Source organism: Bicyclus anynana, chromosome 15 (genome assembly GCF_947172395.1).
Source record: "Bicyclus anynana chromosome 15, ilBicAnyn1.1, whole genome shotgun sequence".
Taxonomy (NCBI): domain Eukaryota; kingdom Metazoa; phylum Arthropoda; class Insecta; order Lepidoptera; family Nymphalidae; genus Bicyclus; species Bicyclus anynana.
The window spans coordinates 7,864,174-7,891,176 of record NC_069097.1 but is presented as its reverse complement, the minus strand read 5'-3'; the positions used below and the strand labels follow the sequence as shown (position 1 = coordinate 7,891,176).

General features: G+C 35.7%; 1 protein-coding gene across 2 annotated transcripts in view; it reads left to right on the top strand.

Moving 5' to 3' along the window:
* Positions 1 to 27,003, top strand: part of LOC112051676 (tyrosine-protein phosphatase Lar) — a 75,146-nt gene that overhangs the window by 21,603 nt on the left and 26,540 nt on the right. The window contains exons 3-7 of one of the 2 annotated variants that reach the window (XM_052885823.1): positions 13,151 to 13,276; positions 14,219 to 14,368; positions 21,611 to 21,744; positions 21,906 to 22,056; positions 25,513 to 25,536. In XM_052885823.1, coding sequence (XP_052741783.1) covers positions 13,151 to 13,276; positions 14,219 to 14,368; positions 21,611 to 21,744; positions 21,906 to 22,056; positions 25,513 to 25,536 — 585 coding nt within the window. The remainder of the gene's footprint in view (positions 1 to 13,150; positions 13,277 to 14,218; positions 14,369 to 21,610; positions 21,745 to 21,905; positions 22,057 to 25,512; positions 25,537 to 27,003) is intronic. The other variant, XM_052885824.1, reaches the window with a different exon arrangement.

Genomic DNA, 27,003 nt, shown 5'->3' with positions numbered 1-27,003 from the left:
ATTAATATCTTGTTAATAATATCTTATTTTTTGACGGCCTCCGTGGCGCAGTGGTATGCGAGGTGGATTTACAAGACGGAGGTCCTGGGTTCGATCCCCGGCTGGGCTGATTGAGATTTTCTTAATTGGTCCAGGTCCGGCTGGTGGGAGGCTTTGGCCGTGGCTAGTTACCACCCTACCGGCAAAGACGTACCGCCAAGCGAATTAGCGTTCCGGTACGATGCTGTGTAGAAACCGAAAGGAGTGTGGATTTTCATCCTCCTCCTAACAAGTTAGCCCGCTTCCATCTTAGATTGCATCACTTACCATCAGGTGAGATTGTAGTCAAGGGCTAACTTATAAAGAATAAGAATAAGAACTGAAGATGAAAAGTATTTTATATCAAATTCAGTATGTTTTATAAAATACTTAATCTGCATGAGTTTGCTGATAACATTTCGTTTTTTTTAGTTTTTGGGTTATTTCTCTGTAATGATTTGGGTAGATATTGGACATATCTACGTTTGTATAGCTTGTTCCGCACGATACATTATTAATTTATCGAAGATGAAAGGTCAAATTCATTATGTTTTTTTTTTCTCTATAATGATTTGGGTAGAAATTTAACAAATCTACGTTTCTATAGCTTGTTCCCCACACATTTGTTAATTTCTCGTACTTGAAAAGTATTTTATATCAAATTCAATATGTTGGCACAGTTACGCAAATCAGTATTAGCGCATACAGTATTAGCACCGCGATTACATTGAGAGTTGCTTGAACTGCCTACGATACTGTTATTACCAAAGTCGTCGCCTGGCCAGGATTTTCTTAGGCGTAAACTACTATCAATATTTTATGCCAGACAATTGTTTAAAACTTCGAAACTTTGTGTTTCGGCATCAGTATTTTCGTTAAGTAGGTAAGGTGTGAAAGCTTTAAAACATCTGAAATCGGGGGAATTTCCAGGCAGTAGAGCATACTGCTGTGAAAAACCTCATTTAAGCAACACTTGATAATAGAACCTACCCAATACTTTCATGGTTTAATATCTTATCTTGACAGAAGATAAGTAAACTATTTCTAGAATATTTATTATCATCATCATCAACCCATATTCGGCTCACTGCTGAGCTTACGTCTCCTCTCAGAATGAGAGGGGTTAGGCCAATAGAATAATATAAATCCACCACGCTGGCCAATGCTGATTGATAGACTTCACACACGCAGAGAATCAAGAAAATTCTTTAGTATGCAGGTTTTCTCACGTTGTTTTTCCTTCACTGTTTGAGACGCGTGATATTTAATTTCCTAAAATGCACACAACTGAAAAGTTGAAGGTGCATGCCCCGGATCGGATTCGAACCCATACCCTCCGGAATTGAAGGCAGAAGTCGCGACTTCGTCCTCGTGGAATTCAGTGTTTTACAAATCCCATGGAAACCATGGATTTTTCGGGATGAAAAGTAATTTATGTGTTAATCCAGGGTATTATCTATCTTTGTTTTAAATTTCAGCCAAATCGGTTCAGTAGTTGCGGGGTTAAAGAGTAACAAACGTCCATACAAAATTTCGCGTTTATAATATTAGTAGCAAGTAAGATATTCGTATGAATGGCGACGCCATTCGACACTGGTCATATCTCACTCTAGATTGCTGTGACCGATTGTGACCGGAGTGCTGGCGATTTATATAAACGCTTGAAAAATATCGCCAATAGCTTCGCTGAATTTTAAGACCAATGAAATTGATATAGTTTTAATCAATTACTAGAAATCTTTCGAGCCAATGTAATTACTTTAGTAAAAGCTTTGCCATGTTACCATTGGTCATGACTAATGACTGATGTTACATTTCCCCCGTATTCCTTTCTTTATTCAAATTAAAAAAATAATTGAAATCGAACCATGATACTTTGACCACTATAATTAAATTAATTTCATTATTAACTCATATTCGGCTCATCGCTGAGCTCGAGTCTCCTCTCAGAATGAGAGGGGTTCGGCTTTAGTACACCACGCTGGCCCAATGCGGATTGGTGGACTTGACACACTGACCAGGTCATCAAGATTCCAAAAGTACAATTGTCCAGGACTCCAATACATTTTTTTAATTAATGCCTCTTTCAAAATACCGATCTCTCTAGCGCACTTTTAGACCTCTGGAGCACCACGTTGAATAGATAATTACATTAGAAACAGCCCTGGGGCTCTAGCCAAGTGGCACATCGATTCTCTTTCTACGAACGCTAACGCTTCGAAAACTAACAAAATGTATAGGAATGACAGATCCGAGGGTCTAGGTGGCATTTTGATACTGTTACTATCGCGTTAACGTAAACGCGAATTTCTAAGGAATTGAAACAGCGCCATCTAGTGACTATAGTGCACAACTGTTTCAATTCTATATAAATTCTCGTTTACGTTAACGCGATAGTAATAGTATGAAAATACTGAAAACTCCCACTAGGCACACCGATCGACAACTTAATCACGTGACCTGACGATCAAATACATTTTTTAATTTTCGAAGCGTTAGCGTTTGTAGAAAGAAAATCGACAAGGCCCTGATCATGTTTTACGCAGGTCCGCCATACCTATCGTCATAATTTCCTACCTCGATCAAGGAACTGGGTAACGAAATAAGGAAACTTACGGCGATAGAGCCTTATTCAATTAGCCGACAACTCGTCGAAAAGGACTTGGGTTATATAAGTTCAGAACGAATGCCTTCGAGCCTTTGTTAAAACTCTTCGGAGTTGATTATCTCTTGTCTAGTTTTGAATTGTGACTCCGTTTTTCATCGTTACGATTATGTTATTAGAATTGAAGTTAGATCTCCTAATATTTAGCTGGGTCAAATAGATTTTTTTGTATACTTCCATCAAATAAAACTAAGTTTTTACCACGCATTTTATATCGATTGCTCTCTGTTTCTAAGCATGATGATTCATTATTTTCAGCCCTTTAATCGACCTGTTAATCCTGCTTCCTTAAAGAAGAGGAGATTTTTTTATGCTTTACCTTGTTAGACCTTGTTAGACCTTGACTACAATCTCAGCTGATAGATAGAATTGCTGACGAAAATACACTTCAAAAGGCCGCAATTATAAAATGAGTCAATCACAGACAAAGCAAATGCAGTATTTACTCTTACGTACCTACTACAACGGAATTATAGTATGCGCATTATCATCTGAGTCGTCCGGTCATAAAAGTCAAAAAAGATAGGAATGTGCAGCGCGCCTACCTGCGCACCCTAATTATCGATAAACGGCTACCTGCGCACGTGCTAATGATGAGTCAATAATGATTTGGACGATTCTGATTGGTCGGTTTCTAATGTAATTGCATTGCGTATTTTTTTTGCTATAAATGTGTTTACTGCAATTAAATAAATACATTCATGTGTTACTCGTTGCGCACTATGGATACTAATATATAATAAATTTGGCAGAAGACGAAGATTCTGATGATGAAGACTCAGATGAAGATTAATTTTATTTAGTTAATAATTATATAATATGAAATATGTATTATATTAAATCAAATATTGTTAATTTTTTTAATTTTGTGAACAAGATACGATAATAAACTTTACTTATCGATAATATGTCTTTCATTGTTACACCCTTCACTAGACGGCTCCATAAGACCCATAAGTGCAAGCGAGATAGATATAGAGAAATGATTTATGGCCCTAAGACTCAGTTGTTAATGCTATTAGTATAGCGACAATTGTTGGAAACACGGAAGTTGTCAAATCGTTGACAAAACAGAGCCACTGAACAATAAAAGCCACGGTTAGCGCCATTGTTCGGTCACATAAAGGCATTAATCCGGTAAAAACAATGTGCCAGAGAAAGAAACCGACTTCACACACAAAGGAGTCAATAAAAGCGTTAGTACAGGCGCTGCGAATGGGTAACAGAGAATTACAAATTAAGCAGCGTTCCGCCGTCGCAGGAAATATTAGCCGAATATTCGAAAAGGCGTACTTTCTTCTGAAAAGCCTCAATAGCTCAACGGTAAGAGCGGGTGGATTAATCACCGAGGGGTGGTGGTTCGATCCTTACCCTGTTGGTCTATTGTTGTACCCACTCCTAGCACAGTCTTTCCCGACTAGTTGGAGAGTAATGGGAATATTGGTCATATTATAAAATGATATAGCAAATATTCTTTAAAAAAAAAAAGTTTTCTATGGGCAAAGCGTTTTTATTATTTTACTACGAGTATTAGAAGAGATGTTTTCATAATTCTTATTTAGACGCCAGATCTGAAGTTAACTCAGCTGCTTGGTTAAGTTAATCGCTTAAAATGTTCTGAATGCATAAAACGATTTTTTTTTTATTCTTTACACATTAGCCCTTGACTACAATCTCACCTGATAGATGATGAAATCTAAGATGGAAGCGGGCTAACTTGTTATGTTTAGGATATAAATCCACACTTGTTTCGGTTTCTACACGACATCGTACCGGAACGCTAAATCGCTTGGTGGTACGTGTTTGCCGGTAGCGTGGTAACTAGCCACGACCAAGGCCTCACATCAGCCGAAAACTCATTATAATTATTTACATGAATTTAACTCTCACATTATTATTAACAACTCATATTCGGCTCACTGTTGATCACGTGTCTCCTCTCAGAATAAGAGGGGTTACGCCTTAGTCCACCAAGCTGGCCAAAGGCCAATCAAAATTGTGTTATTTAAATATTTGCACTATTGCTTTGGGAACGCCTTTCATTTTGTTTTCAATTTACCAGTCGATTTCAGTCTCTACTTTCATTAGCCAAACTCTAATAAATAATAATGTAAAGTCAAAGTCAAAGTTGATTTATTTCAATTAGGCTTAGTTTTGGAAACTAAGCCTAATAGCCACTTTCAAAACGTTTATACACGTTTATGCTAGCTCTTAAAACCGACGCAGTCAGATTTGCCTAGCGCGGCTTTAGTTGCCCAAACCAATACCAATAGCTGAGTCTGCGTGGAGCGTTTATGTGCTCAGGGCCAGTTGTCAAACTCGGCAACGTCAACAGCCATCAATAACGGGACGGTGTTGGCGTACGACCAAACTGGCCTCCAAGACAAACGGCCAGTGAATGATGAGCTCGCCTCTTCTGATACTAGCCAAACGTTGCTTACTGATACCGCGAAATAGTTTATGTGTTATTTCTATTGCTTACGAATGTTAGGTAGTGCAGGTACCAGTTTTAGTAGAGCTCTTTGTAAGACGGCTTGTCTGAGGATGTAGTTTTCTCGATCTACGAGTTGCTAGGTTTCCTTTTTACATGCTTTAGAATAGCTTCACTTGTAACTATGTATGTAAGAAAATCTTGGAATCTTAATTTGACCCACTTCCCGGTCTTCGATTAGAATGACATATTGCACACGCTCTGAGTTCTGATCATAATGCTACTTAAGAAACATCATTACAAATTCAATATCCTCCCCAAGGTGGCGGACTGGCTGTTTGAAATCCACCCCCATGATATGGATATCAAATGAAAGGGTTTGCTGTCAGGAATACGAAAAAAATGTCACATGACTTAAATCCAATATTTGTAATTTTTTGTGCGTGCTAAAAGCATGTTTTTTTTTAGTTTTTTAAACTATATAAAGTTGTTAGTAAACTACCCATTTAGGTACATCGTTCGGTCGAGTCGGCGCTAGCTTAGGATTACGGATATTGTTATTGATGTCTGTAGACACAGCACAGTTTGAATATGCCCTGAGCATACAATAAGTTAATCCTAAGGCGACTTCCAAGACCGCCTACACCGACCAAGACATACTGATAACAAGTGTCTACTGATTAAAACCGATTTGTGGTTCAAAGAAACATAACTTTACAGCCAAATCCGGGACCTCTAGATTTGATAAATTAGCTTCTAGAGTAAAAGAAGAAGTAATTTATCATTCGGTCATGTCGGCGCTAATTCAAAAAGCTTACGGACATTGTCATTGATGTCTATTGACACAACACAGTTTGTCTATGCCCTGAGCACACAACAATCGGTAGTTCAAAAAAATTAAACAAAACTTACCTTTTCAGCCCAATCCGGGACCTCAACATTTGATAAATTAGCTTCTAGAGTAAACGCAGAAGTAAAGTTACAGTTATCAATATTAGAAAAGTAAACAACGTAATTTATCGTTCGGTCATGTCGGCGCTAACTCAAAGAGCTTACGGACATTGTTATTATTAATATATATTGACACAGCACACTTTGACTATGCCCTGAGCACACAACAAGTTAGTCCTAAGTCGACATACAAGACCGCCTTTGCCGAATCCGTCGAGATAACAATTGTTTACTGATTAAAACAGATCTGTAGTTCAAAAAAATTAAACAAAACAAAATTAAACAAATTATTTTCAGTCAAATTTGGACCTAAGGATATGATAAATTAGCTTCTAGAGTAAACGCAGAAGTAAAGTTACAGTTATCAATAACTAAAAGTAAATAACGTAATTTATCGTTCGGTCATGTCGGCGCTAAGTTTAAAGGCTTGCGGACACTTGTTATTGATGTATATTGACACAGCACACTTTGACTATGCCCTGAGTACACAACAAGTTAGTCCTAAGTCGACTTACAAGACCGCCTTCACCGAATCCTTTGAGATAACAAATGTCCACTGATTAAAACCGATTAGTCGCTTAAACTTATCATGCATACTAATTTGTTTATTTATTTAGTTAAGCGGGAATCGAACATATGACCTTGAGTTGTTCGGTCTCTGGAGTTCAATAGCTTCGTTGTTTGAAAATCATTAACCCTAAAAATATGAACATCCCACACTACAACTAACCTACCATAGTTAGCGTCATGTTGATAAAGTTTACAACATTTCACGCCCGAAGCTATAATTAATTAACGAAATAACTATTCTCGTTTCAGAATTATACTCAGAATTACTGAACATTTGGCCTGTTGAGGAGAGTTTATTTAAGGTGAAGCCGTTTACATTCCAAGTGAAACTTTACGGTTCGAATACTAGACGAATCTCGGACGTTTCTGTTCGTATCAATAGACAGACGCTAAGATATTAGCATAAACTTTTCTGTTATCTTTGATTTTCTCTATAATTTCTTAGATATTAACGAAAGACAATTTAGAAAGATTTTCTATCTATCAGTTATTTGTTTGTCCTTTGTTTTTAAATTATAAAAATATAAATTTACAAAAATAAAATCAACCCTCATTTGATTGCCCAAGGCAGTCAGGGTTCCAGAGTGAAACTCTCCTCCTCACGATATGCGCCGTCTCAAGAATCACTGCCTTCTGTATCTGACCCTTGATCCAGCAATTAAGCGAAAGCTTCTTTAAGTGTTGGCCAAAGCTTTTCGCTGTAAGACCATATTCACGGTCAATGCTGGAAAAAAAGAGAGATTATTAAAGATTGATTGAAGAGGAAGACTTACACTTAAAGTTTGTGTGTTTGGTGTTTTTATGCGGACGAAGTCGCAGAGGTCCATTAGTTGTATTATTAACAATTACTTTTTAAATTTAAAATATTTTTTTTTAAATAATAGTTACATAGACTGCAGAGAAATACAGAGAGAGAAAAATAGTTCAATAGTTTATTAAAGTGCACTAATTCATTATAGCTAAAAGCCCTCACGATGTCACGTCCCCTGACACGGCTTCCCGTGAAATAATCTCTTGTAAAATAGAGAAAATAGAGATAACAATTGCAACGGCTCTAATTATTCCTCTTTAATATGGAAAATGGCGTCTCCCGGAACATTTCTCGTCTGGACTCATTTTAATTAAAAGCGAAAACAAAGTGGCGGAACGCGCACCCGGAAAGGTTTTTACAAAAGAATAATTCCACTCAAAAACGACGGTGTAAATATAAGAGCGATTTGTGATCAAATTAAATACACGGGCTTATCTCCAAAAAGTTTGTCGGGGCTATCAAATCTCTTGACGTTTTTGAGTTATTTTCAGGGTTCTGTGCCTCAAAAGGAACCCTTAAAGTATCGCTGTATTATCTGTCTGTTTGTCAAAACCTTTTATCTCGAGAACGCGTGGAGGTATCGAGTTAAATGAATAACTATATACCTTCTCAGGTCCCTTCAAGTTGTGAAAAAATCAACTTTCTAATAGAGTCAGTTCAATTAAATGTTTATTTAAGTGTCTTTTTAGAATTTAGTGTTGAATGCCTGTGTGCCTTGAATTTTTAAAAAGTGTTCTTATAAAAAATTGATCCAAATTTATTTCGAAGCAGATTTTAATAAATAACTTAGCGATTTCTATTTCGATACGTTGTTTTACTTTAAAGTTCTACACTTTTCAGTATTACACCTTAAGGCCATAGATTTAACTAATTTGTAAAACAAAACACGTTTCTCTGTGAAATCTCGGTTATTATCTAACAAAGCCAGTTCTACTTGGCTGGTTCTTTAGAAGAGATTATACAATTACTTAGATTACCATAAATTATTAAATGACCACTAACTCAGTTCAACAAGTTTGCGCTTGACTGAAAGCGTTGAAGCAGATTGCATTGTCACTTAACGTCAGGTCGTCTCATTGACGAGCTATCTCTTTGATTAAAAAACCTGTTATTGAACCCTGGACCTCAAAATCATAAAGCAAAAAGAGGTAGAGAATTCGTCACCTTGCTTACTCCACATTCAAAGTATTTCTGACTTTTACATTTGCCAGTTTTGTCTCACCATACTAAAAATAATATAACACACGTACGTAAACACAAAATTGCTTTGTACCCTCAATAAAAATACACACTCGGAAGTTTGTATGAGAAACGAAATCAAGTAAAAAAAAATCCGTTTCATTCTTTATTAGCACAATCTTCCTTCGTTGGGTTAGGGGTTCGTAAATCTGAATACCCTTTTATATTCGCGCGCGTTACTCCGGTATCTTATTCATATTTAGCAACAGTAAAACGCCGAGCCTTCCTGCGGGCGTGAGAGAAATGTTAATAAGATCAAAGGTAATACGCCGTACTAAGTAATACGTACCTACAATGCCTGTAGTGTATGTGAGGGTAGTTGCATCATGTATATATTTTAAGTGCATAGATACGATGACGCTCGGTCAGTTGTATTTCGAATGCCAATCTAAGTGGAAGTCCCTTGTGTACAGAAATAGTAGTGTAGTCTTGGTGCAGAGCCTTGGTACAATACCTTCGCCCTGTATTTTACTGAGTATTCACATAGATGGTATAATATGCTCCATCCATTTCTGTTGCATCTGCATACTATATTTTCGTAACTACTTATAAAGAAATATCTATACACCTTGGTAAGGTCATTATCATCATTATTATCAACCCATATTCGGCTGCTGCTGCTGAACTGCTGAGCTCGAACCTCCTCTTACAATGAGAGGGATTAGGTCAATAGTCCACCACGCTGGCCCAATGCGGATTGGCAGACTTCACACACGCAGAGAATTAAGAAAATTCTTTGGTATGCAGGTTTCCTCACGATGTTTTCCTTTACCGTTTGAGACACGTGATATTTCATTTCTTAAAATGCACACAACTGAAAAGTTGGAGGTGCATGCCCCGGACTGAATTCGAACCTATACCCTCTGGAATCGGAGGCAGAGGTCATGTCCACTGAGCTAAGGTCAACCAATACTAAATGGTCTTGCGAAAATCTGTACCGAAAAATGGACACGGTTGGAATTTACACCACTGAATAAAAAACAACTTTTCGCTGAACATAAGTTCGTGAGTACCTTCCAATTAACCACCAATTGTAGGAAAAAGGTCCTCTTGGCAATTATTTCAATCAGCCTCGTCAACTTAGGTAAGGGGACGTAGAGTGGTAGAAATTATGTGGTACTAATTACCATTTATTACCACTGTAACCGGCCAAGCGCCCACTGCATCGCGGTGGAGTAAGGTCCTTACTTTATAAATGCCACAGAATAAGAAAAGATAAAGGCAAAGGTGGAAAAACATTTACTCGCCACCACTGATATACTTAACTCGAAATCCTAGATATTTCGTTTTTCATACCTGTTTAAAAGTTACCTTTTAAACAGGTATGAAAAGTCTTTTTTAGTTCCAAATAAGCAATAATTCGGAAAAATGATACACAACAGTCCAACGTGTCGCGATTTAACCCATGAATCATTGAATCATGTATACTATGAGCGAAACTGTCACCTGTCTACCTGAGGCGTAGGCGTTAAGTCTCATGAACCTGTAATTATTACACAGGCAAGCTTATGTACCCTTCAAATCAAAACACAGTAACGCTGCATGGAGACCAAAAGTAGCATGGCGGTAGATGGTGGTAGGCCGGGTGAGTAGTTGTACAAATATCATTATCAAACTATTACTCCATTAACCTGCATTATAACATGTCTTCTTTTTTTCCTCAAACTCAACACAGATTCTTGATTATTTATCAGATCTTAATTATTTATATACAGAATTCAATGTACCATTAAATAAAGTTATGATATCGACTTGAATAAATATATTTCAGTTTTGAATAAAATTTTCGAATGCCTGTGCATCTCGATTTCTTATATCAACGGCCAAGGTGGTAAAACATTTACCCGCCGCCCATTATGTTAATTACAGTCACGAGCCCCCATCGTCGTGTTGTTACACGCAAACAATTTAAGCCCGTAGTAAAAAAGGAATTGGACCCAAATTGGTGTGCAGGTAAACATGCTTGTTTCGTGCTCGCGAAGGCGTTAAAAATGTAGGCAGCCGGTTATATAGGGCCGTGTGAGATGGGACTACGTTGTATCTACTACCGCTTTTGCGGACTGCGGAAGCTCGAACAAAATAAATTTCGTGGGTGTTCTTTATTTAGTATAATTATTTATTTCTTAGCGTTCTATAGAAATCTTCTTTATTGGCTAATTGCTGGAAATATTCGCAAAAGCGGTGGGATATCCAAATTTCATACTTTCACTAGGTTACTCGCAGACGTTGTTTGCCTTAATAAATTATTTGTAGAGATTAAAAAATATGGGGTAGACCACACTTATCACTTCAGAGTATGAAAAAAAGATGGCTGATTCTCAAACCTACCCGATATGCGGTTTCATAGGAGTTTAGTAACAATCACCACAACACTAGAATTTTATATATAACATACCTTTTGCTTTTTGTCAAACCACAAAATTTTGGATCACTATTTCAACACCTTGTCACCCCAGTGTCCCGTAAGTTTCACCAACCACCCAAACATTATTTGCAGCATAAAATCATTTTTTATACGAGTTATGTTAGGACATCATCTCACAGGTTATTTTCGATTACTAGGAACTTGACTCACAGAAAAATCCCACAACAAAAAGAAATGTTAGGCACCTCATGTGCCTTTAAAATTTCACAATTAGAGGCAGACCATTAAAATACAATCACAATACGATTCCTGTAAATCAAACAATCCGTATTGCTGTTATTATAACGAAAAGCACAAACCTCCTTGTGGGAAAGGCAACGCCGCACGTCGCGTCAACTATTTCTAAGAACAAGTGCACACAAAATAAAAATATGAACTTTCTTCAAAAGAAACTTCAGCACACAAATTCTGGTCACGTCGCCGAAAGATAAAACCTACGAGCTTGCAGCTTAAGAGATTCAGGTGTTAAAAATACGGTACACGTGTTTGGTAATACAATGTGAACCGCGCGATATTATGTGAACTACGTGTTTATAAACAGTCGCAGAGTGTCGCGCGAAATAAATTACTCGTACACAAGTGCATAGTAAGATTTGAGGAGGATTCCTTAAGGCCCAACTTACGGAATCGTGATCTGAGAAGCCTTACGGAATCTTACCACGATTTGAATTCATCCACAGTCACGGGGCCTTCAGAATTATTCCCTACCAATATTCGTCTTAATCTCGCACGAGACACTCTTAGCCCTCATTCGCACGAGAGTTTTTTAACTGACGTTAAAAAGCATTCAAATATAGTATGAAGTTAAATGAAGGTCTATCTTCCAACGCCCAAATTTGTAAATGCAACACTGTTAATCGAACGTCCATAGTGTTTAAAATCTGCGCCAATTTTCGTACACACGTCCATCGAGCATAACAAACTACAAGAGACTAGTAAACCGTTCAAATGTACTAAATATACTAGCAACATGCCTAATAAAGTATTTGTTTTGAAAATGATGCAGATATAACAAAACGCAGCTCATGGTACATGGGTGTGATTGCGCTTTTTTTGTACTCTTCGATGTAATAATTCGTCTATAACAAGTTTTATGAGACTTTGAACTTTATTTCTATGGGATGCCAAAAATAAAATGTCACTAACAACGTAGTTGCTATGGAAATGAGCGATGTCACATCGCTGTAACTTTACAGAATGCAGGGGCTGTTAGCGTGTTTTTGTGTTACCAATACATATTATATACATTCTGTCTCTACCCTCTAATTATAGGCATAGATAACGAACAATACAAGGGATTAGTGTCGTTTAAACATACAAAAATTACAAAAGTATCGAAATATTTCGCCTCCTGAATTAGTGGATCCGCTAATCCACGATGTGGCAAGCTTTACCTTTGATGAATGAAACCATCAAATGCGCGACACTCATAAGTCCACACAAAGGCAATTTTGTGGTTTTGATAATGCACGCGAATGTGCAATAATAGTAGGTTTAACAAAGAAAAGGGTATACGTTTACCAGTATGTAATATTTAACCATTCTTCCTGCACAGCCTTTACAACCGAAAGATTTCAAGGAATGGGTTCAATTTATGATTTTATATTTTCTAAATTGGTTCTGGTCTGCTCTTTTACCGCCCTAACAGTTACTAATATGTTATGTGTACGTTGGGTTACAACATAAATCCAAATATAACTGCAAAAGTAAATATAAACGTTTGTTAGGATTTGAAACCTGATTCGTCACATTCGATCTCATGGAGTGCAAAAGTTAGGTTGGACATTCCACATCTTGTATCGCAGAAGTGAAATTGTATAGAAAAATAAAGAAGTTAGTTAAACTCTCTATTTCTCAAGTAACAAATAAGCTAGTTAGGTTAATAATAATATACTAACAAAGTGGTTGTCGTGCCACTCCTAATACAGTCTTTTCCGACTTTGGGGGGGGGGGATACTAGTCATATTTAAATGTGTAGCAAATATTCTTTAAAATAGGTAATATATACATAAAGAACTAACGTAATCAATTTGTCCACAGTTCGAAGAGTAGCGCCACAGTTCTCAATACCTCCGCCGGCGCGCACAGAGGTGATGCTGGGTAGCAATCTCACGCTGAAGTGCGTCGCCTTCGGATCACCGATGCCCACAGTTAAATGGAAGAAAGGTACAAATACCAGCAATAATCTCTAGTGCTGACCGCTATTGCGTAGAAGTCTAAAGTAAACTATCATGGGGGGTTATGAGGGATGCAGGGCGGACGTTCTTAGCCGCGATTGGCTCTCCAATCTTATTCCGTTCCCGAACTGTAAGATTCTGTAACGATGTTTAGAATACTTCGAATTTCGAATTCACCTCTATCTTTGTCTTTCTCTAGTATCGTGTTAAACAGATGAATTTGAAACCCGGACTTGCGTGTTGTACAAAACATCGTTACACGATAGTCGCCCAGTTACTACAGTGCCCTACAAAGTGTTAGAAAACACAAAAACGACAAATGAAATCGGTTTAGTCAACCTCAACTTATAACGTGACCAAGGGAAAAGAATTCATTTGGGCTACCTAAAGCTCGATCTACATTTCGGGGTCTATAGTGAATAAATTTAAACACTAAGATGAAACAACCGGATAAATAATCCCTTTGGGATTGAGGATTGTTGAAAGGAATATGTTGTAATATTTGATTTGGTTATGAGATGAATTTTTCTTTATCAACCCATATTCGGCTCACTGCTAAGCTCGACTCTTTTCTTAAAATGAGAGGGATTAGGCCAACAGTCCACCACGCTGGTCCAATGCGGATTGGCAGACTTCAAACCACACACGCAGAGAATTAAGAAAGTTCTCTGATATGACATAGGTTTCCTCACGATGTTTTTCTTTCACCGTTTAAGGGCAGTTAGGGCAATCACCTTCTCCTTATTTAACCGACTTTAAAAAAGGAGGAGGTTATCAATTCGCTGGAATCTTTACGAGTATCAGCTGGAATAAATAGATCCTTTTTAATCTCCCCAAATTATATTCATGTTCGTCTTTGTTGAAATATTTTCTTACAAACAACACAAGGCTCTGATGCTAAAAGGCCCTTCAATTGTGATTGTTTTCAAAGGTTTAACAAAATGGCTGACCCCCGAAGACAACCCACCGCTAGGGCTCAACACTCTGAAGCTGGAAGACATCAGGGAATCTGCCAACTACACCTGCGAAGCGGCTAGTGTGTTAGGTGTTATAGAAACCACAGCCGAAGTTAAAGTACAGTGTAAGTATTTTTTACAGCATCCTTATTCTTGAATACTTAACGTGAAGATATCTTGATGAAACTTGAAGAAAATGTATTATTCTGTGAAAGTTAACACTTGAGATTCTGGCGATAAACTTTAACATATCCAACAATAGTAAAATATCACAAATCTACGTGTATACCTATTTAAATAGTATGGGGTTGTCTCATTTCTTTTTATTTATACATTATTATTAACTTGTAACATTTTGAAACATATTTTTAATATTAGTATTCTGTAGCTATAGTCAAAGCCTTAAGTAACGTAAACTAATTATAGTACTAATAAACAATCTTATTTTTAAATATTGGATAGAAGCAGGCGTTACTTTGCGGAAGTTCATCATGATTATATAATGATTTATTTATTGTTAAAAATATTATAGCGCACGATATCAATAACACTCACATTCTCACAATACCTAATCAGGACATGAAAATATTGAAATCGTTACAGAGCACTATTGCACGAGATAATATTGTAATTTCTAAAGCTGATAAAGGTAATACAGTTATAATAATGAAACGGGACGAGTATGTGGATAAAGTAAAAGATATACTTCTTGGAGAAGAATTCCATCAATTATCAACAGATCCAACTAAAAAGTTTGCTGCAATAGTTAGACTAGCTATAAATAAATCAGAATTTATATTCCCCAAATGCACATCTAATCAAAAGGCTATTGTAATGAACACTCATGCCCCACTTTTGTATGGCTTACCTAAAATTCACAAGGATAACATCCCAATGCGTCCAGTTGTCTCCTATATTGGAGCGCCAGCATATGAACTAGCAAAGCAATTAAATAATGTAATTAAACTAAAAACCTCTTTTCGGCCAGTATTTGCACTTAAAAACACTGTTCAACTAGTAACCAAAATCAAGGATATAGATTTACCTAACTGTTGTAAATTAATATCATTAGATGTCGATAGCTTATTTACTAATGTTCCAGTGTTTCGTTTACTGATATTTTAAAGAAATTGTTAGAAATAAATAAAACGCATCCTACTGAAATGGCTGAGTTGATTGAGTTAACACATATATGTATGGAACAAAATTATTTTAGATTTAATAATGATTACTACCAGCAAAAGGAAGGGCTAGCTATGGGTTCACCTTTGAGTCCCTTAATGGCTGCCATATTTATGGATGACTTTGAAAATAAAAATATTGTTAAAAATAATCATATTTTATATTACTATCGATATGTAGACGATATAATTATATGCTGGACTGGAACGGACAGACAATTGGATGTATTTGTAGAAAAATTAAACAATTTGCACCCAAAAATTAAATTTAAATTAGAAATAGAACAGAATAATTCTTTAAATTTCCTTGATGTAACAATCACCAGAGTTAATAATAGACATCACTTTGGGATTTATCGTAAGCCAACTTATACAGATATAACCATACCAGCTTCATCTTGTCATCCATGGCAACATAAATTAGCAGCTTTCCATAGTTATGTTCATAGACTGATGTCAATTCCTCTAACTAGGGATCAGTATAACAAGGAATTAAATATAATATATCGCATGGCCATTTCGAATGGATACAACCCGAATATTGTAAACAGAATAATCAGTAAGAAACAATTGGTGTTGGTTAGAAAAGAACTTTATGGAATTCCATTAGAAAAACCTAAAAAATTTAAAGCTAGTCTAACATACTTTGGTCCAGTATCGGAACGTATTGCAAAAACACTTAGAACACATGATATAAATGTGGCTTTCAGAACAAATAACTCTCTTAAAAATATTTGCAATGGTAAAGATAAACTAGAAAAGCAACATAAATCGGGAGTCTATAAATTGCAATGTTCTGAATGTAATGCAACATATATTGGTCAAACCGGTCGGAACTTTGATACACGTTACAAAGAGCACATATCCGCTGTTCGAAATGACCGTCCACAAAGGTCGCACTTTGCAAAGCATCTCCTAGATACTGGTCATAAGCTGGCAGATAATCATATTTATGACATTTTACACACTTGCAATAAAGGCCTACGACTATGCGTTTTGGAACAATTAGAGATAATAAAACATAATAAGTCAGGAATTACCTTATTAAATGAACAAATAGAGTTATCGAAGTCACCACTAATAAAAATGTTTGAATTCGATGCGAGATAAATCGCTTATATTATGAATATCTTGGCAACGCCCACCTCTTGCCCCACCTACCATTTGGTCTATAAAAGACGAAGCAAAGGTCGAAAACGACACTTTGCAATTGCACGTTGTAGAGTCAACATCTCCTGAGGATGCTCCGGTTTCGGGGTGAAACATACGTAGAGAGTATTTTGCCGGACCTGGGTGACGTTGTCGCATGGGTTCGTCGACTTTTCGCGGATGATAGCAAAATAAATAAATCATTATATAATCTTATTTTTAATATACAACCTACTGGCGATATATTTTTTAACGTACTAGACTAACTATAATCTCAAAGAACGCCTTCAATATTTATAATGATAGACAATTAAATTCATATACTCATTATGATTTTCCGACGCCCTAATTATTATTTATTAATATTCTATCGAACGTTGATAATTGCCTGAGGTATTGTTGGCGTAAATTTTCACTTTATTATTATCGGGGATGTATTCAATTACTCCACGAGTTGCTTTTATTATACAAATTGCCATTTATATTATTATAATATCGTCTCTGATTCTTTGTATGTATAGGATGTGACTGTTATGTGTGTATCGGAGATGTTATTTACTTAAGTGAATTATGTATTGCTAATGATTATAAAGCTAATAATAAGAAAATTTATTATGTAGAATATATAAAAAATATTATTTTTTATTGTAAACTAGCGGACGCTCGCGACTTTAATATGAGTTTTTTAAAATACCGCGAAAATCATGGATTTTTCGAGATAAAAAGAAGCCTGTATGTTGCTCAATAATCTCTTCTCTTCCAGTAAAATCAATTCAGCTGTTCCAAAGATTAGCCCAAACAAACAAAGACAGACAGACAAAGAAAAAGCTTGTTTGTATTTTGGTATCGTGTAAATAACTATAAGCACTTGAGAATACACAGTTATTATTTAATCACAGACATACACTTTAATTTTATTTATATGTATATTGATAACTATCATTAATGGTTATTTTAAACTTACGGCATTTTCTGTTACACGAAAGGGTAGTAGAGACAATTTACACAGATAATTTATTTTAATCTAAATATATAAAACTCAAAGGTGACTGACTGACATACTGATCTAACAACGCACAGCCCAAACCACTGGACGGATCGGGCTGAAATTTGGCATACAGGTAGATATTATAACGTAGGCATCCGTTAAAAAAGGATTTTGATCAATTCTACCCCCAAGGGGATAAATTAGTGGATAGTTTGTATGGAAAGTTCTTAATTTTTAGTGTTACAGTTTTAAAAATTTTTTCATGAATCATAAAAAAAATACGAAATATAATGTCAGAATTTAAAAAAAAGTGATGAAATAGGTGTTGAAAGTTTACATGGATTTTCACGCGGACGAAGTCGCAGGCGTCCGCTAGTTTATTATAAAACACGGTTAAAACTCACATGATATAACGTTGGAGTATGCCCGACTAGTTTCGAACCCATACTGGGCCAAGAGATTTGATACGAACGAACGACGGCCTCCGTGGCGTAGTGGATACATTTACAAGACGGAGGTCCTGGGTTTGATCCCCGGCTGGGCCGATTGAGGTTTTCTTAATTGGTCCAGGTCTGGCTGTTGGGAGGCTTAGGTCGTGGCTAGTTACCACCCTACCGGCAAAGACGTACCGCCAAGCGATTTAGCGTTCCGGTACGATGCCGTGTAGAAACCGAAAAGAGTGTGGATTTTCGTCCTCCTTCTAACAAGTTAGCCCGCTTCCATCTTAGACTGCATCATCACTTACCATCAGGTGAGATTGTAGTCAAGGGCTAACTTGTAAAGAATAAAAAAAAATTAACCCTTAGTCATGACAACACTCACGATAGTTTAAATTTTAAAATAAACAGATAAGGTAGGCTTTTCAAAAGTGCTTGTAAATATACTTGCAATACTTGAATTTGATTTGAGTTCCGTAGCAACAAAGTGAGAATATGCCACAGAAACGTTACATGAAGATCTTAACTATACTTACTGTGTATGATAGAACCGTAATCGTGACGACTTTGGTTCAACAAATAAACAAGTTGTTTTTCACTTTCACTTTGTTTTGACTGAAAATGTTAATCTTTATAGTCTGCCATCCAGTTTGCAAAGATGAGTAACTGACTCAATTTAAACTCACAATTCCTAAGAATAAATGATGCTAATTTATGCTAATGCCTCCAGGGTACGCCTGAGAGGCCGAAGCCTGCCGCAAAATGGGATGGATAGTTGATTTTATTATTCAAACCGTAACAAACGCTAACCCCAATAAATAATTTAAAACATGGACTCCCACAAAAAAAGGCATCCAGTAAATCATAATGATGTCGGTTTCCACGTTCTAAGAATGGCTTCATTTTTAACCTCCGAAGCCAAAAGAGGGGTGTTATAAGTTTGACGTCGTTATCTGTCTGTCTGCCTATGATATCGTAGCACTCAGACGGATGAACTGATTTCGATGCGGTTTTTTTTAATAAGTAAATGCTTTTTTTTGATCTAGCTCACTTAATGCAACACCATTTAAAATTTTCTTTTACGATGGAAAGAATTTCTGACATAAAAGTATAGATTTTATAAGAATAATAAAAAGAAACACAGTATATTGTATACATAGATACATAGTTTAAATGTATCTACTCGTAATTTAGTAAATTACTGATTATATATTATTTGAACTAAGTTAGTTGTTGGTATACATAATCCTTGAAAAATTGCAGATTTAACTAACTTACACTTAAAGTGAAGTTCTTAGAAGTTTGAAAAAACGAGTCGTTTCGTCCGAAGATATCATCTTATATCTTCGGACCAAACGACGAAGTACCTAAATGATTGTATAAAGTGAAAAGGCAGAGAAAAAAATATTGGCATAATATATTTTTCTAAACTGATTCAACAATAAGTTGGATCTATAGCTTAGCATGTTCGTTGATGACACTCCCATGATATGCGGGCGACGGGGGGGAAAACCTGCGCGGGTGTGAAGTCATCGCGAGGCATTGCTACCCCCCTCCCGGCCCGCGCGGATCATCGGGAGTGTTACGAACGAATTTGCCAAGCTTATAGAATCTAATCTCTTAATGAAAACTTGGTAACTCACTCAAAATGTATCGGTCGTCAACGATAAGACGTCTGCGTAAACATTTGGGGGATTTAAGAAAATCAATTTGATAAATTGCGGCAAGGCGGGGACATCCATTATGAGTTAGTGTTATAATTCATAATTGAAAGGGGGCCCGAAGTTCCTCGAAGCCCCGGAGACAAACGAATGTCGGCTTGATTAATGATTAATTATTGTTGCTCTGCCCATTCCCTCAGTATTATCCCGGAAAGGGATTAAGGAGTAAGGTTTTGAGTTATTTAGCCTTTGGGCCCGGCTGTTAAAAGTTTTAAACAAACTCCTGATTTCGCTACATATTTTCGGGTTTATTTATTTTTGATTAAGGACAACTTTTCCCGTGGCACGGCAGTCGGGAAACGGGCCCCGGATTAAAAGGAAAACATGAAATATTAATATATTCTCCGTTCGACGTTGGAAATTACGAACGCTATTTTATATTTGTTGGTAAGCCCAGTTCGGCTAGTTACACATATAAACTGTACTTTAATAACGTACTTGTATAAGTCTAATATTGTTTTAAAACGCGACTTCATATAATGTATACCTATTCGTATCTCTGATCAGGGATCGTCTTCATGGGTTGAATTAACCCTTAAAACACCCTGCCGTGTATCGCCTAAGACCGAATAAAAAAAAAAATATCTATGGTTCATAGTCATGACGTAAACGCGTTTTGTTAATCTGTGTTGTGTTGTTAATGTAACAGATGTTCGAAATTTAAATTTTAATAGGGTTATTCTGCAAGTTATTCACATTTTGGTATGAAATTGAGGTATGTATATTGTAGGGCATTGCTTCGTTGCTCGACATGCCTCGAGCACCGCCTTGCCGCCAGATGAGGCGTTTTATTTTATTACAAGTACCTATTATTAAAATCATGACATTATTTTTGTCTTCAATTAAAACAAACGGAGATAAGACATTGATGATTGATCGTCCTTCTTTATTATTCCCAATAAAAATATGCTTAAAAACAGAGCGGCTTTGAATCATGACGTCACGTGAGTGAGTTTTTTTTCCTTCCGAGAAACAAAACACTATACACTCGCTAATTTTCTTCTATGTTCAGCGTTGTAACTTGTACCTCATAACCTGAGGTAGGTGTTTGGGTATGGTTATAAGCCGCAATTGCCTGTAATATTAATGGTAATCATAACTTTTCGTCCAGACCTCAGCAATACTGCTTTATGGTAGAGATAAGTATAGTATACTATGCACAAAAATTAAGGAAGCAGAAAAAAAATCCAAATTTTTGGGGGATTTTCAACAGGCTGTAACTTATACAAAAATGGTCGTACAGCAAAAAAAAAAAAAGCAAATTGTAGCTCTAAGTGTTTAGTTTTTGGATCTGAGTTTGAAAATTTTTTTTTTGAAAATTTTTTCAAAATTTAATTGCCAATCCTTGTAGAGAATTTATGCAAGTTTTTAAAACCAACCTCAAAATTTCTGTGCGATCATTGGTTGCTGAGATATTGGTAATCAAAGACAAAATGATCTTTTTCCATTCAAACATCGATATCTCAGCTAGAAATGCTCGTATCGAGATTTAAAAAAAACGAAATTAAATCTGAATAAACAAGCTATCCGGTCCATATGGAGGTTGAGTCGAAAAAATTTTTTCCACGTCCGTATTTTAAAAAAAAACCAAAAAAATTGCGAAAAATTTTTTTTCGGTGGTTTTCTTATTACTCGAAAAATATTTTCAAAAAAAAATTTTCAAACTCAGATCCAAAAACTAAACACTTAGAGCTACAATTTGCTTTTTATTTTTTTGCTGTACGACCATTTTTGTATAAGTTACAGCCTGTTGAAAATCCCCCAAAAATTTGGATATTTTTTCTGCTCCCTTAATTTTTGGGCCTAGTATAGTAGTAGGTACTTCCTCGAATGAGCTCTTTTACAAAGAGCTCTACTACTCAGTAATTTTTAATGAACATTGCATTTCCAGCATTGCCGGGACCACCGAATGAAGTGAGGGCATCAGAAATCACAGCTACCACGGTGAGATTGGCGTGGACTTACAGTGGACTAGAAGAACCCCAGTACTATGTTATTCAGTACAAGCCGAAATATGCGAATCAGGTATGTAATAGTCATAATTTTGATTTTTATAAATATCTGAAGTAAAATCTTCAGGTAAAAATTTGAGTGATATTTAAATAAATACATACATTCGTAACTCAAAAACTTATAACATCCCTTGTGTAAAGACAGTCTAATTATTGAACGATTGAATATTTTAGGCATTCAGTGAGATATCTGGGGTCATCACCCAATACTACTCCGTCACGAACCTGTCTCCTTACACGGAATACGAGATGTACGTGATAGCTGTCAACAACATCGGGAGGGGCCCGCCATCTGCACCAGCGGTGATCACCACCGGGGAAACTGGTATGTAGCTTTGTTTAGAACATAGTAGAATATAATGTATTTATTCCAAAACGACGTGAGTTATAAATAAATGTGTACAACTCACGAATTATTGAACTTACATTTATAATTGAATAGAATGTAAACAACGTATTTACCTACTCCAAAACATCGTGAGATATACAAAAATGTGTAAAACTCATGTATTGTTGAACTTACATTATTATAATCAGTGTCTAGAATTAAATAAATTATTTAATTATAAACTATTTACCTACTTCATAACGTCGTGAGTTGTAAAATAACGTATACAACTCACTTATAAATGAATTTACCATAAACCTTATTTAGGTTATATGTAATATATTATGAACTTTTTACATACTCCAAAACATCGTGAGTTGTAAAATAATGTACGCAACTCACGTAAATTTGAACAACATTTATAATTTACTAAAAAACACGAAATTTCTGTGTTTTTCATTTTGTTAAATAATAATAGAATGATGAATAATTATAAAATAATTCATAAATACTAACTTAAACATTTATATTTTGATTTTGTCATGTTTTACTTTTTAAAAGTCTCAAAAAATAATTTTATGCCATTTTAATTTAAAAAAATATAGCATCACAAAGTGTGCATGTAACAAAACCTTAAAACATGTTATCTAAACTGAATATATCTTTTATATTGATACGAAATAACTTTCTTTATGTCTCGTCTAACACGGATAACTAGTTTTATTAGTTAAACTAACATTAAAAATCTATTAAATTGTTAGTATCTAAAGCTCTATGATTAAAATTATTATAATATGTTACCGTACATAAAGTGTTTCTTTTTTTTGTGTAATGTAGTTTGTATACTTATAGAATTCTCATTAATGTTATTAAATTTAATTTGATTAGAATCTGATGTTATTCCGTACACCATTTCTTTGATTAAATTGTTCTAAACAATCTAATATATAAGAATAATTTTTACTCATTTCTTCATGATCATTCGCTTGTTAACATTTGATTCTCTTATATCGCTTACGGTTGCGAGATTATTTATCAGTGATTGTTTTTCTTGCTTACAATTCGGTAAATAGGTTTTAGTTTCCTTACGCTGGTTCCTTTAAGTTGGTCGTACATTACAAACAAGGGTTAACGCAACGAAAGTAACTTAGTGCACTTTCCAATACATCTGATGTACATTCTAAATGCGTAATCAACACGCATCGATTATTATTTTAAAATTATGCACTTGATGACCCCGTAACCATATTATTAATATTCTATTCATCGTTAATGGACATATATTTTTAGTATTTTATTCGAGTTTAGGCTTTTCCAATGCACTACTATTTCAACAAATTTTTTGGATGAAAAATTTGGTATCGTAGAAATGATCTGCGTTTAAGTAAAATATATGTATTGTGGCAGCGCAGATGCGGACTGAGCATTTCAACTTAGCTTACTTTAGCTCCTCCATAGGCTTAAGACTAACATTTGTTGTTGTATGTTCTGGTGAAAACCACCAAGATTCTTTAACTTAATCGACGCTTGTACCATCAACTGTTTGGTTAACAATTGGAAATTACGGAATCTTGACATTGTTCGTGCATAACTTGGTATTTGCAAATGCAAACGAACTCTCACGACCTATAAATTCAAAAACAATATCACTAAGATAAAAAGATTCGTGCCAGCCAGCAATTCCATTAGCCAGTCCATTTGCTTATGTCAGCTTTATGAAAATCCCCGTAACATTATTGAAAAATGCGCGGTGTTCGGCGCTTGCGGATCTCGCGTGTGTAATGTGCGACCAGCATTTATTCTAAGGTTCTTTTTGATCGTCTTTTCATGCGAACGCATTTAAAAACGCGACGTTACTACAATCGCCGCTGCTTCGTGTAAGTTTGCTTCTGAATGGATTTTTGAAATGGGTTTATTTATTTCTTTTGCACATTTATTTTTATTTTCTTTTCGTTTAACGTAGAGTTTAGAGGTAGTGCGCATTTTTTATTTCTCTATTCATGCACCATTCTTTTGTTATGACGACGTTCAGTGTATAATATAAGGGCTCCCATAGACTACAGACTTTTGATCAGCTGATGGTTATGGCATTGAAATTATTATATTTATATTAGATAAATTGTCCATCTTGAGTTAAGAACTCATGAAATGTTTTATAATCAGAATCAGAAATTTGTATAATGATATTTTACAAAAAACATATTCTGTTGTTTAAAAAGCATGCAATTGTTGAGGTTATTAAAGCACTTATTGACTTAAGTTTGTGTTGATCTAATTTTAATTAAAGTAAACAAAATCATAAACTATTTAATAAATATTTAATTAATCCTCAATAGGTAAAGGGCCAGACTCATTACCGAAAGGTCACGGTTCGATCCCCGCCCGCTGGGCTATTGCCGTACCCACTAACACAGTATTTTAGAAATATTCAAACTTGACGTTTCAAAAGTGCTTATAAACTAAGCCTACTTGAAATAAAATGAATTCTGATTTTTTTTCAATTTTGAGTCTTTTTCGACTATTTGAATGGAAATGAGAATATTTGTAATATTTAAAAATGACGAGGCAATTTTTTACTAAAAAAATACGGTACGGAAATTTTACTTTACGCAGTCCGAATCTATTCCAGCTTTGATTAGCTCGGGCGGTTCCTGACTGTCGGCTGGTCATTTAGTCTTTAGTGTAGACGCTCTTTAAATTGGCTAGGTTCACATGGTCATATACTGCATGTTTCTTACAGCGATGGGGGGGTGGGGATGAACTAATACCTGATTTATCTATTGATATTAAATTGGTACAAACTTAAGTGACACTACCTATTGCTGGAACACATAAGGACTACATCATTGAGTTGAGAGGCCCAGTGGTCGCATGTGGTTGTGTTGTGTTGTGTTCATTATGACTAACTCTGTATGACACCCTTTATGACAGTTCATGTGAATGCGCCATGTTGCGAAAGAAAATCACTAGCAAATTAAGCACCAAACTCCACACAAAGTGTTTGTGGACCTCCCAATTTACTCATAGGTGTTATTTATGATCAGACTATAATGAAATTCGCACTTACTCACAAAGTTAATTTTAATACGTTAAGTTTTTCATTTTTTATTCGATTATTTATTATTTTGATTATTCCAGTGAATGATACTGTTTCTGGTAACATTTTATCATCTTCTTTATGTGCTTCTCCATTAATGAATGTCGGCGATCAGCTTTCTAAATTTCTCCTTGTCCATGGCTAGGCAGAAAAAAAATTATAGACAATTTTTTAGAGTTGTCAATGTTATTGTTTTAAATAGATACATATCGAAGTAAAACGCGTAATGCCATGTGAACAGAGCCTATCACGACTCTAACTGTTTCTGCTAACGCACCGTGTGATGAGTGTCCATAGATTGTGTGCTCTTTTCTCTTTTTCATTTACTAATACTGTTTTCCCTCTCACCCTTACAGTGGATTCCCTATATGGAGGTGCAAGTAAGTATACACAGAGCCTATTAACAGGATTATTAATGCCAGCCTATTAACGCCTATTATCAGGACAGCACGTCAATAATTTCTAAGTTATTGAGATCATAACATTTTTTGTTTTTTTAAGCAATTCTCAATTTAAGTCTCAATTTATTATAATAAATAAAATATTATTACGGCATGCTGCAATGTGACCCTTTTAGGATTAGGGTTCGGGTTAGTGACTGACACAAATTAGTGATATTGTACCTTCGGGTTATCGGTGAAGGAAAACATCGTGAGGAAACCTGCATACCAGAGAATTATCTTCATTCTCTGCGTGTGTGAAGTCTGCCAATCCGCATTGGGCCAGCGTGGTGGACTATTGGCCTAACCCCTCTCATTCTGAGAGGAGACTCGAGCTCAGCAGTGAGCCGAATATGGGTTGATGACGATGCTGCAATAACATTTATATTGATTGTTCATTGAAGGTTCATTTATTAGTTTGTAGTACGAATATAAGTCACAATTACTTTAAAAATTCTTTACTTTAATGTTCCGTCAATATTTTGTGATTTTTACATAACATTTTGATGATTTTTTTATACTGTCGCAATATAATCTCTGCAAACTGCAATAAACATATGCACATTGAAGTAAATTAAATACATTATCTTCAACTGTTCCTGAGATATAACGCAAAGACCGATTCATTTGGATTTGTAAAGATTTTGTATTTAGGCGTAACAATCATATCCAAACTAAGGATAAAGAAAGCGACATAACCAAAACAATAAGCAGATATTAAGGAATCGTAAACAATATAATTCTGAACGTCTAACGCGCTCGTAATTTCGTCAAGAAGCTATCACGTCCAATTTCAGTGACGTTAAATTATTAAATTTGACTTGTCCCGCTTTGAATTACCGCGGTGTCACAAGACAGACAATAAAAATGGCGCCTGATGAGATGGTAATGAAAACGTCGCTACAGGCAAATAAAATTGTTCCCACTGCTTTTTTTATACCTTCTTTGGAATTTTCCTTTACATTTCGAATAAAGGAAAGTTTTTGAGCCACCGACCCGAGTTCAGGCCTCAACGAGATTATAGCGTTTTAATATTACACCACTCTCCCAACTTATATTGTTTCGCTCCCACTAAGTATTATAAACATCGACGGGGATTTCATCGGGTGACGCTCCGTTTTTCGAGTCCCAAAGACGATTACAAATACTTTTAAGGAGATCTTTGTGTTCCGTTATTGTCCCATTTTTCGTTGTTATTGTGTTTCCATTGTGAACGCATTTAATTGAGACGAAACGGACCCCGACTTAATTCGATATTGCGCTGTTTCGAGCGTTATTATAATTATTATGACGGCCTTTTAAATTCCGTATCAAATATTGTACAAAGGGACGGCATACAAACCGATGCTTGTTTTATTTGTGCTCGCCCCATTTCAATTATGAGGATAGAATTTTTATTGCGTGTTT